We start from the raw sequence: 12,411 nt of genomic DNA on the forward strand, positions 1-12,411 counted from the left end.
GTAGAATTTAAAAATTTAAAAAGCCATAGGTGTCCCTCAAAGTCTGAGATGAGATCATGTCTCTGAGACCTGATGGCTAGGTTAATTTTCTGCACAGATTCACCTTTATGAGAGCATATTCCAGCCTTTCCTCCACCGAGCTTTTCCGCCACTCATCAGTCTGTACAACTTTTCTTCCTCCTTGGGCGTGATTCTGAAGAGGAAAGACATCCATAGGAGCTTGCAAGCATAAGAGTACAAGTACAGACTCCACATTTAGAAAAGTGAAGATAATGTCAAGTACTGACTCATAAAGCAATTTTCAGAAAATATTCAGAAGGTTTTTATATATCCATGCAAATCATACTGTAAACACCTGTGCTGTATTACAGACACTAAGGAAATATACATCCCAAAGTGTATATACCGCAATTAAAACGTAAACAACACAAACAAGCAAAATTCTTTTTTTTAAAGGTTGTTTTTTTTTTGAAAAAAAAAAAAAAGAGGAAGCAGTTTAATAATTTCACACTCTTAAAAGTTATGAAATGACTAATCCTAAGGGGTTTACTTTTGGGAACATAATTTAAATTGATTCCTGGCCCACACACTACACTTCATTTTAAAATTCTAATTAATTTGGCACTAATTCAGTTTCTGCTGGAATAGGTTATGTTACTCCATGTCACAGATGTGTTTGCAATCAGGCTGCCTACAGAACTACTGTTTCTCATGCACACAGACTGTCCCAACCCCTCACATGCTCTCTTTGCCTAACACTCACACTTCTTTTTGCCATGAACGCAAAGGCCAAAAGGGCTTCACAATGCAAGAAAGCTCATAAGCACCCACCTGAGGAAGACTCATGCTATACATTACTTCAATCACCACCCTTCAGGCAAGTAATTTCTTTTCCTCCCTCAGTTATTCCACATAATCCAACATCTTTCGGTCCTTAAGAACCTCCTTCTATACTTTTTGAATGATCATCATCAAGTTTTTAAAGACAGAGCCATGGGAAAAGTCATGGAAACAAAATCTCACTCATGAGAACAGAAACTAGAACAAGTTTTCATTCATGCTTATACCAACGTTAGCTAACTTAACAGCTTCTCATTGCCAAACCTTATTCCACTCATTGGTCTAGTTTCTACAAAGGGAATTAAAGAAGGAGGAAAATGTTGCCCAGAGAGTCTGTAGTCTCCATCGTTAGTTATATTAAAAACCCAACTGGACACAGCCCTAAGCAATCTGCTCTTCAGGAAGGTTGTAGCAGATGATCTCCAGAGGTCCATTCCTACCTCAGCCATTATGGGAATCAATGTAAAGGTGTGAAGTGCTCTGCAGCTTCTTAGGCTACACTTAGGCAAGGTCACCATTTCAACCTAAAAATAACCCATGAGGCTGTAGGGTGGGCACGCAGGATCGTAGTGGCAAGCACTACATGCAGATTTTTAAAACCAAGATGATTATACTGCATGCTGAGGATGAAAAAAACTGCTTTTGGAAAAAGAACTCCTATTGCCATAAATGGGACAATATTTCAATTTGAGAATTGCGCCAGCTGTACACTTTATGGAAGATGTTTATTAATCTCAAACTCCAAATGAAGACTGATCTCCTAAATCTGCAAGGATTAAGTTCATTTTTCCCCACAGGTCTAGCATTCACACACCTGGCATAGTACATTACCATTACGTGGGGGAACTAGGAGGCAACTTCACTGGCACTCTATTAGAGGTGCAATACTTGAAATGGTACTGTATAATCTATGTTCTTTGTGCCAAATAAACTGCAGTAATTATAAATAAAAGGATCATATGCACTTACTGACTAATTAACACACTTCTGTGTTAAAAAACGCCTTTAGACAAAAGAATGTAGAGCCACTCAATTTCACTATATCAGAGGAAGGAAGGTCTGAATAAATATTTTGAAATACGCCTCAAACTCCACAACCTTATTTAATAATCCTTCTCATTGGCTCTAAGTGACTACCTATTTGGACTCTCACAAGATGACAAGTAAATCAGGATGTTTACATCCAATGAAAACATGGAAGTTGTAATATTTTATGTTAAATTTTAATAGAGCTTTTTAAGGCTTGAATCGAGAGTATTGTGGGGGTTTTTTGGGTTTGTTTGTGTTTTTTCTTTATTTGCAATTGGGGGCTATTTTACTATCACAATAAAACTACCACCATGAATTAGAGCAGAGATTCCAATCATGGCTTCCCAAACTTCTAGACCCCAAGGGAGCTCTCATCCGCTTGCATTTCTACTTTTCATGCTCCATTTAAATTCACGTTCTGCTCTCTGCAGAAACACTGTGTGAGACTCCCCCAACTACATCACCTGTTACATATACTTGAAGCAAACCGTTACAATCAGAGACAGGTTTACTCTCTGTCTCCCACAATGAATTTTTTTGTTTGGTTTTTTGTTGGTTTGTAAGGGGTTTTTTTTGTCTGGGGAAAGTTTGGTTGGAAATTTTTGCTTCTTATTGGTTTTGCATATGTTCTTTAAAAAAAGAATACCTATGCAGCATTTTCTCCTGAAGCATATGGAACACTCCATTGCAGGATCTTTCAAGGCACCTATGCAACTGGAGAGGCTTAATAAATTACAGTTTTAGTTTGTATTAATATAACTGAATCACTTGTAGAATTATTAGTAACTTCTAACATTCCCTGTTAGATTGACTCTTCCAGTTTGTCATCAGCAGGGAGGTGTTAAAGCTCAGGTGCTAAGCTACTTCTATTAAAAGCTTAAAATTGAAAGTTACCTGAGCATAATGTAAAAGTTTCTCTGTCGCATCAGGATCTTTGTTCCAGATTAGATTCTCACACAGCTGTAGCAGTTCCTTGTGGATATCATCATACACTGGCAGATTCCCAGCATTCACAATTCCCATGTCCATGCCACACTGAAATAAACCAAACAAAACCCCCCAACCAGGGCTGTCAGAAATAGCACTGCATTTCTGCAAAGTACAAACATCTAGAAGTCTTACATAAATATCATACCTTAATTGCATGGTAAAGGAACACCCCATGCATTGCTTCTCGAATGGCGTCCATTCCTCGAAAGGAGAAGGACAGATTGGAAAGACCTCCACTTATCCTGGCTCCCGGAAGGGTTTCCTGTAGGAATTACACATAGACTTTTAGAAAAGTACTTTCCAAAACAAAAGCCTAAGCAAAGCATTCACTTTATAACACAAGTTATGGCTTGAAGTTGCGCCAGGGGAAGTTTGGACCAGGTATTAGAAATAATTTATTTACTGAAAGAATGGTTGGACATCGGAACAGGCTGCCCAGGGAGGTGGTGGAGTCACCATCCTTGGAAGTGTTTAAAAGAAATATAAAATGTAGTGCTTAGGAACATGGTTTAAGCACTGAATGGGTGTATTAGGTTATGGTTGGTGGATTTAGGTTGTAGTTGGACGTGATGATCTTCAAGGTCCTTTCCAACCAGGATGATTCTGTGATTCTGTGAAGTTGCCCCCGTGAGCTCTGGTGCATTGGCTTTGCACTCTTTCTTTCTTCCCTATTTCAGATCCTTCTGTTACTCAAATTCATAAAAACCAGGAAGACTGGACACTCTCTAAGAATGAAAACTTCAAGGCTCAGAAGCTGGAGTCTCTGTGTGCTGAAAGATGGGCTGGCAGGAAAGACAAATGTCTTGGCTGAAGAGATAGCTTTGGTTGGGAGTCAGGCAAAAAAAGAAAGATTTACGGCCTTTGGAAGAAGTGGAAAGGGACCTTGGGGTATTGATTGGTAGCCAGTTGAATATGAGCCAGCAGTGTGCCCAGGTGGCCAAGGAGGCCAACAGTATCCTGGCTTGTATCAGAAATAGTTTGGCCAGCAGGACTAGGGAAGTGATTGTGCCCCTGTACTCAGCACTAGTGAGGCCACACCTCAAATACTGTGTTCAGTTTTGAGACCCTCACTACAAGAAGGACATTGACAATGACAATTTTTGTCTCTGTAGAAAAAGATACAATTAAAGAAAAGATCCAGCCTAGTCATATGTAAGCAACTGCCATGGTTTCCAGGGTCATAGGTGCTATTCTAAACATATCGGTCCTCACACAACAGCCTTCCACATTTCCCCTGTGCAAACCTACTTATGGCTCTTTCATCCACCACTGCTCTGGAAAAAAGATCAGCAAACCTGCCTTGCTTGCCTGTCTCAGGAGCAGGCTTCAGCTGAGCAGCTGACCTCAAGGGTGCACCCTCTCTTTCAGAAGCCCTTTGGTGCCAAAATTGCCTGTAGGATGTTAAAAGACAGACTGCTATTGACAGCATCTCCAGACCAATCTGTTGACTTGTTAAACACAACAGTGTGGCTGCCTTGGCTGTATTCAGGTGATGCTCTTCACTGCTGTACTTCCTTAAACACATTTTTGTCTAAATAAAAAGTCACGTTCCAGCACAAATCCCTTCCACAGTAACAGAATTTTACTAGTTTTAAATGGCAGCTTTCACGTACCTTCAAAGAGGCCATTTTAGGTAGAACATGAATATTATTGTTACCTCGTTTAAATTAATAAAGGACATTTACAGTATAGATAAGGGATTGAAACTTATTTATAGAACTATTCGAAGTTCTACTGGAAATACAGCAATACTGGGGAATGGCTGCACTTGAAAGGAACAGTTAATTTGTTAATTTAAAATGTGTATCATTTTGCAACAGTGTTTTGTTGTTGTAGGTTGGGATGGGCAGTGTTTTTATGTTTTGTAATGGTTTGGCTTTTTAAGTAATCTCAGCAAAATACTTCCACCTAAAATAAGCCTATAACTTACTTTTATGGTTTTAGTAGCATTGATAAAATTAATGGCATACAGGTTATGTTCTTCCATTCCAGTTCCTATGGTCAAGATGTTAGGGTCAAATATTATATCATTTGGATTGAAGAGCACTTCTTCCACAAGGAGGTGATATGCTCTGGAGCAGATTGCAATCTTGGTTTCTGTCTCTGTTGCCTAGCAGAGAAAAATAATTCTGACATGAAACTTACGACAATACAGAAAATAAACTCTCCAGAAATCATTTACAGTTTCAGTGACTCAAAACTAAGAATATGAACATCATTAATATTAGAAAAGGACTATATAAGAATTTTGTATTAAAAATATAAACACAATTATTCCTGGAGATTTGGCTCAACTCATTAAAAACCAATTCTGTTCCCCAACACTTCACCGTGCTATGCAAAGTTAAATATGTGCTTCCTGACATAACTAAATTAATTCACAAAGATTCCACCCTTCTGAAAAACTCAAATTTCTGAACTAAAAAACTTCTTCTATGAAGAAGTTCAGCATGACTGAACAGCAAGAAACATGCTCTTGTGCTAGCAGAGCTGCACTTACAGCAGTACTTGGATTCCCCAAATACGTGAGCACCATAAGAAATGCTTACATATCAGGGTCAAAACTACTGCTAACACCATATAGACCTCTTTGAATCAGCTCTGTCAATGAAACAAAAAAACTTTGCCTTGCACAAGAGCAAGAAAGACTTGCACTCAAGAAGAAAAATACCTCTCCTTTACAGTGACACTTACCTGCCCCATTTCATCAAAAGCCATGACAACCACAGCTGCTCCATACAACTTTATTTTCCTTGCTTTCTCCAAAAAGTCTTTCTCTCCTTCCTTCAGACTGATGCTGTTTACAATGCATTTCCCTTGGCAACATTTCAAACCTGCTTCAATCACTGAAAAATTTGAGGAGTCAATGCATAATGGCACCTGCAAATAACAGAAGTAAACCAGGGGAATACATAGAAGTTAGGAATCAGAGTTCCACATGCTCTTTGCCCATTTGGACACAAAAATGCATACATTAATCAATATTTATTAATAAAAAGTCTCCAGATGGTATTTGTAGATTCACTTTGCTTTAAAAGTCAGAGCAAATTTAACTGAATAGCTTCTATGGCAACCCCATCACATTTCATGTGGAGACCTCTATTTCTCCCTGGTTTGTCTTAGGTTTCAGAATTACATACTCATTTTCAGACAATGCACTTTGCTGAAGTATCTTTTAAAACAATCCTATATCCATAGCTATTTTAAGTTTTGTGGAAAGCAATACCATTATGCACTGCCAATATAGAGATTTTGGTTCCTAACTGCTGCAAAAGGAACCTGCGGTCGGCTTTTCTAACCAACCAGAAGAACTGGCATCTATTTATCTGAAATCAGACAGAGAATGTTAAAACCTGTTTCCCTCAAATGCCTTCCCTATTATAATACCTTTTTCTCTTGGGGGACATATACATCTACTTATTAAGCACCTAAGCTGATTAAATAAGACAATATCAAAATTTTCTGAAAGGCAATTTCCAACTCAATAAAGTGTTCTCTATTGTGCTATGGAGCGACTCAATTACAACCTTTGCAATATCAGGTTCTGAAGAAATCAAGTTACAAAATCTGGTCATTGCAGCAGGGCCATCCAGCATCCCATCATCCATATTGATGTCAAGAACCTGGGCCCCCATCTCAACTTGCAACTTGGCTACACTCAGGGCTTCCTAAAGAAGAATGTCAAAAACCAAAACAACAGTTAGAAAAAAGCCTAGTTATTATCAGGATAACATTTCACTTCTCCAAAATAAGCATGCAGCAAACAATTTACAAATGTGTAAGACATTCCCTAAGAGGATAAGGAAATAGTCTGTGAGGTACATCATACAGAAGTTGCTAGTATGGCACAACTGGTAACTAACTTGTTCCCAAAAACATGACACCAGCAAGCTAATGTGCCGGTAGTGACATCAATTTTAGACTGTTGGTCATACGCTTAACTTTTAAGTTAATTTAAGATTTGTACGGTAACAAGGACTTCTGACTTCACAAGATTACAGGAAAGCACTGTCTGTGATGGTATGAAAAAGGGTCTTGCATCACAAGCTCTGCTGTTTTATAACACAGAGTACTTAATTTTTTGAGTTTGTTCAGCATTTTTTCCAACTGCAGAGTAATAGCCAAGTGCTAAAAAGGAAATACTAAAGTTTTCTCTCCTGCCCTCATCATTATCTGAACACCCATGTGTGTTTGCTTTCTCTTTTTTGTCACTATGCAGACTGAGGAGACCAAAAAAAAAAAACTTTCAGTTGCTCGTAGTCCCTAACAATCTGTCTCTAGTTAGTACATCTAACCTGCTATATGACTTCAAAGAACTTATGAGTCAGACTTCCTAAAAAACAAGCCACGGATTTAGTTTTGATTTTATCAACTAGAACAGCAGAGCATACTCTGGGGCAGAGTCTCAGCTCTCAAGAAACCTCACTTTACTGTTTGTTTGAATGTCATAGTAACAATTTACATCAGTAAAGCATGAGCCCTCCAGCCTTTTAATTTCTGTCCTGTAGCTGCTTCAAGAAAGCAATTACTTTCTAAGCAACTTTTCCTGTAGCAACTCTCATGTAGCAGGCTGGAGCTAGTGATCAAAGTATACAAAGATTAGATGCAACCATAATGCTCAACCAGGTCTGGAGAAGGGAGGGAAAGAGAGTGAGAGCTACACAGTGGTACAATCTATCCTAATGCTGGAAGGAGGGATTACAACACCTTTCTTTCCTCCCTTCTCTGTAAATCCACCCCCAGATATAGCACAGAGCAGGACACTTTATAAGCCATCATCAGTTGTGTAACTTAATTCAAAAATGCCAAGTTATTTTCCTGTAACTTGTCAGAAGTTATAGGAAAAAAACCAAAAAGCCCTTGTAACCCTTCTCATAAAATTATTAGGAGTTGGTAAGCACAGAAACAAATGGTAGTGAGGACGTAAATTCTCCTTGTTTTCTTACTCTTGTAACATGTAGAGTAGTGGTTTGTGCCAGTAAAACAATTAACAAGACAGTGCAATGAAGCAATGGAAAATTGGAGCGTTAGCTAGAACAATTATTGTTAAAATGTATACTTCATAGTTGCCTGCCATGATGAGTTTAGCAAACTTCCGTGATCCTGCAACATTGCAGCGTTCACCAATATTAACAAAGTTGGTGTATGGCCCAATCCTGAATGGCTCCAGACCTTAAAAAGATATTTTTGAACATAATTGTAAAAACAGAAAAGAAAGCACTGTATAAGACAGACAAAAGCCCTTTTCTAAACTGTGAAATAGAGGTGTCTATCTCTTTAAGAATTGTGATTTCTCAGCACAGCAGGATGTGCACAAATCTAGTAAGTAGCAAAAAAATGCAATGAAACAAGTGCCAACACACATCACAGGTTTCTGTCCTTCCTCAATGAGAGTTAATAATTTACTCGACCCACAGCCAATCTGTTCAATATAAAATGATGTGAAGCTAAAACTCTTTGGGCACCTATATGTATGTACATACATGCACACCTTCTCTCAGCCTCCAACTACATTATCTCATGACTCTACCACCACCAGAGAAGAAGCCCACTGAATTGACTGACACACAATGTCAGCTCTTAACCACGTACCCAAGTTCAGAGAAATGAGGCAAGTGGGACCTCTGTGCAATAGGCAACTCAGAGGCAAACAAATCTTATCAAAGACCAGAATAAGACAATGCAGGAAAGCACAGGCCAATCATTATTTATTTAATTTATGCTACATTCATTTGACTTTGAGATTAAAATAGCAGCCCAAAGACAAGGTACTGTCTTACTTGGGTATGTGTTCCAAAGGCCTGATTGAGAAACACACAGACCAAGACTTTGCTAATACAAACTATGTTTTAGACCTGAGTGAATTGGTGGAACACTTTTCTAGTATGACTGGATTAACATCTGAGGCAACACAGGCCAGCTGTCTCACAGCAGGTGAACAGAGATATTGTCCCAGCTCTGCCATCCACTGAAGTAAAATTACTTGGATGTCTCCGTGTTTAACCCTCTCTTGTTGCAAAGTGAGGATAAAGATACTTACCATTACAAAGTGACTGAGACTTGCACAGTAAAATATGCTGGCTTGATTACATTACACAAGATTGTAATAAAAAACTCCATTAATTATTTGGCCATAGCAGTAAGATTAAGATCTGGTTACATATCCATACGCTTGCTGCATTTGGGTAGAACCAGAAACTCATAGTGCTGTTCTGATCAGCAGAAAACAGCAAATAGATTTATAAAGTAAGATTACATGAATTATAGAGGAAGATTACATGAGTTATAAAGCTCAAATTGTTACACTTCATTTTACCTGACAGCAGCATATATCCTTGAGAAAGAGAAGGTGGAATGCGAGGCTTACAGAATTTCACAGCTTCAGCAATTTTCCTGAGTTACAAAAGGAGGAAAGTAAAGAGTAGAGCTTACAGTTCAAATTAAACCACTCCAGACAAGACTCAAACAGAACATACTAGACATATATCTGCATCTCTAATTTAGCCCTGTAGCAGACAAGACTAACTAACCTGTTTCACTTTGCACAGCCAAAGGCAAAAACATACTCCCAGAAGATTCTACAGTAGCTACTTGCAGGGAATGTACAAAGCTAAAGATTTATCAAATACAAAATGTGAGATACTATGCCAATGAGATACTTGATGAATATCAGAACCACCCCTCAACCACACTGACTCTTACCATATTAATGATTTGCTGAGCTTAGCAATTGCTGATTGCAGCAAAAGAGCCAAGTGATGACTGTTCTGCTGAAATGCATTTCTCAGATGCTGGAATGACTCATGGTGTTCACTTCCATTTTCTCTTCGTGCCAGGTAGGAGCAACACACAGTGTTCTCTACGTCTTCACTTATCACCTCTTCCCAGTTTTTATCAGGGTAAAATTAATCACTTGGGTCCCTTCTCTTTTGAGCCAGGTGAAAAAGGGAGGTTTTCCCATTGACCTTCTTCCAGGCAGAAAGATATGAAACACTCCTTCTGACTGGCCAAGACTAGCACCAGCTGTACAACTTACCCAGATCTCCTCTTCAGATATTGTCTCCCCACACTCACATACTCTCCCTCCTTCTACCATCAAAATGAAATCTTAAGTTTCACGTTGTGACAAAGAGAGCCAGAAAGAAAAAGAATGTACGGCAAAAGGGAGCAGAGCTGGGAAGTCTACTCTATCCAGCTATCAAGAGGGAGGAGTAATTACAAAACTACTTCAGATGACAAAACAGCAGAGGTACAATCTTTGTTTGAATTGTGCCTCTACTCGTTCTTCACAATACACATGACTATGAAAGCCAGGTTATTTCTACTCCATATATTGCTGCTACTGGCATTCAAGTGATCCTCCTCTTCAGGAAACTAAGACAAGACATGAAATAGTGCTTCACAAAAGCAGCACTTAATTTACTTCCCAGTGCACCTTAAGTTGTAGTGCATGAGGTACCTGATATGTGCTGGTGTAGTACCACAGCAACCTCCAACTATGTTGACCAAACCATCCAAAGCAAAATTCTGTAAAAGGGAGGGAAAAACAATTTAGTTTCAAGTTAATGAAAGGTATTTTTATATGTATATATATATATAAATCTATTTTTTTCTCCATATGTAAAGCAATTCAGGGAGCTCACAAGAAAAACATTACATTAAAAAACATCAGTACTATTACTTTAGGATTCATTTTGAGATTCCCAAGGCTAACCAGCAATTTCAACACCTAATTTTAGGAAACTACACTTGACACTGGCCTAATTTTATACTGAAGCCCTAGAAGAAAAGACTAGTCATACTGTAGTATAAAAGGGAATTAACATGCAGCAGATACTGTCTCCTTACTGACACACTGCAGCTTCAGCCACACAGTTCTATCTCGCACAGATCAAGTGGCACATGGAAGGACACCCTGCACCGCAATACCACCACCACCAGCAGTGTCTATACACACAACTCTGTAAAATTCTGCTAATTCATACAAAGTGACTTTTCAGGCATTCCCAAATGTAAAAGTAAGAATATAGGAGTGCAAATGAGTAAAATCCACAGATCAAGCTGCAGGAAAGCTATTTAGTGTAGGACAGGAAAGCAATTAAGATTTTCAGAGTTTCCTAAGTAGATTTTCCTAACCTTGAAAAGCACTATCGTTCAGCAAATTGTCTATAAATAATAGAGCCATCTGAGGAAAAACCCACATCACAGTACTGTAATAAATACACATAAAACACAAGCAAAGAATTCTTATCTACAAGTATCTCAGATATGACACATTCACAAGAAATTTCGTACCTTTATATGTTTGGCAGTTACTTCTGGAGTTTCATCATAACCACCAAAAGCATTAGGAAGACCTTGAAAAACAATTTATCTAGTATTATGATTTGTTTGAAGCCCACAACACAGTATTAAATTCCATAAAATACATATTTAAAATAGACACACTTGTATGAGGATTAAATTGCCTCATCACCCATGCAAGAAAGCATTCTGGGTTCATTGTCCCAGAGCTAAGAGAAGTTACTTTCAGGAGTTTAAAATATTATTAACCTATTTTTAATACTAAAAACAACCATCTTTTCAACCTAATTCAACTTTATTGTTGCTAACAAGATGGAAGGGTTTAGTTACATTTCGTCTGCCTGTAAGCACAGGAACACATGCACACACACACCTGCATTGGGGTAACAGATGATGTAGGCTGTTGTACATTTTCCAATTGTTTCAATGAACGGTCGCATTTCAACTGCCCCTAGTGCACAATTTAAGCCGATACTGGAAAAGAAATTTTCAAAAGATATTTTAAGCTTAAAACACCCTTCACATACAAAACAGATGAATGTTAGTGCTGGTAACTGCTAATGCTCACAATCATCTACAACAAAACCAACCTGATCTCCAATTTCTTTAATCACCATCATCAATGCATCAAGGCTTTGCAAAAGGAGAACCCTCAGGTGGAAGAAAAGTGCAAGAGGGAAGGGGACTGAATGGAATTGAACTGGGAAGAGTAAATCAAGATTTCGTTTCAAAATCCAGGAGGAAAAGTGGCAGCATTTTAACAGCACCTGCAGCAACACGGCGTCTCTGTATTTTCTAGGTGAGAGAAAGAACAAGTGGAATGAGAATGACAGACTGGAAAGAAGCCTTGTACTACAGGAAAAAGTATGAAAATTGTTGAAAGAATAGGACCTGCTTTAAGCTGCTTACTGATAATTTTCTTTTAAAATTAAACATAAATTAGGTTAGCCTTCCAAAAACCATGTCTCCCCCAAGATGCCTCAGAGCAGCACTTGGGCAACTGCTTGCCCAGCAGTTGCTTGGGCAACTGACTCTGCTACATCTTAGTAACCTAGACAGCACTATAGCAGAAGTATTTTTGCATTAATAAACTTCTTAGATAATTTTACCAGTACACAAGGTACAATCATGTTTTCTTTCATTCAGTGACAGATACATAAATGTGACTTGCACTCAAAATGTCTACATTGGTAACAAAAATGGAAATTTCTCTTTCAGAAAGTATATGAGATCTTTTACATGTTTCCT

The 12,411-nt window shown here is 38.3% G+C and overlaps 1 protein-coding gene across 11 annotated transcripts in view; it reads right to left on the reverse strand.

Moving 5' to 3' along the window:
* Window positions 1-12,411, reverse strand: part of MTR (5-methyltetrahydrofolate-homocysteine methyltransferase) — a 57,983-nt gene that overhangs the window by 21,463 nt on the left and 24,109 nt on the right. For 8 of the 11 annotated variants that reach the window (XM_051613860.1, XM_051613863.1, XM_051613862.1 and 5 more), the window contains exons 9-19: window positions 11,537-11,637; window positions 11,155-11,216; window positions 10,319-10,386; window positions 9,176-9,252; window positions 7,919-8,031; window positions 6,387-6,527; window positions 5,554-5,739; window positions 4,790-4,969; window positions 3,005-3,121; window positions 2,764-2,904; window positions 104-193 (exon numbers count right to left, since the gene is read on the reverse strand). In XM_051613860.1, coding sequence (XP_051469820.1) covers window positions 104-193; window positions 2,764-2,904; window positions 3,005-3,121; window positions 4,790-4,969; window positions 5,554-5,739; window positions 6,387-6,527; window positions 7,919-8,031; window positions 9,176-9,252; window positions 10,319-10,386; window positions 11,155-11,216; window positions 11,537-11,637 — 1,276 coding nt within the window. Of the gene's footprint in view, window positions 1-103; window positions 194-2,763; window positions 2,905-3,004; window positions 3,122-4,789; window positions 4,970-5,553; window positions 5,740-6,386; window positions 6,528-7,918; window positions 8,032-9,175; window positions 9,253-9,561; window positions 10,290-10,318; window positions 10,387-11,154; window positions 11,217-11,536; window positions 11,638-11,753; window positions 11,954-12,411 lie in introns of those variants that run through there. The other 3 variants (XM_051613866.1, XM_051613867.1, XM_051613869.1) reach the window with 3 other exon arrangements.

Source organism: Apus apus, chromosome 3 (genome assembly GCF_020740795.1).
Source record: "Apus apus isolate bApuApu2 chromosome 3, bApuApu2.pri.cur, whole genome shotgun sequence".
Lineage (NCBI taxonomy): Eukaryota > Metazoa > Chordata > Aves > Apodiformes > Apodidae > Apus > Apus apus.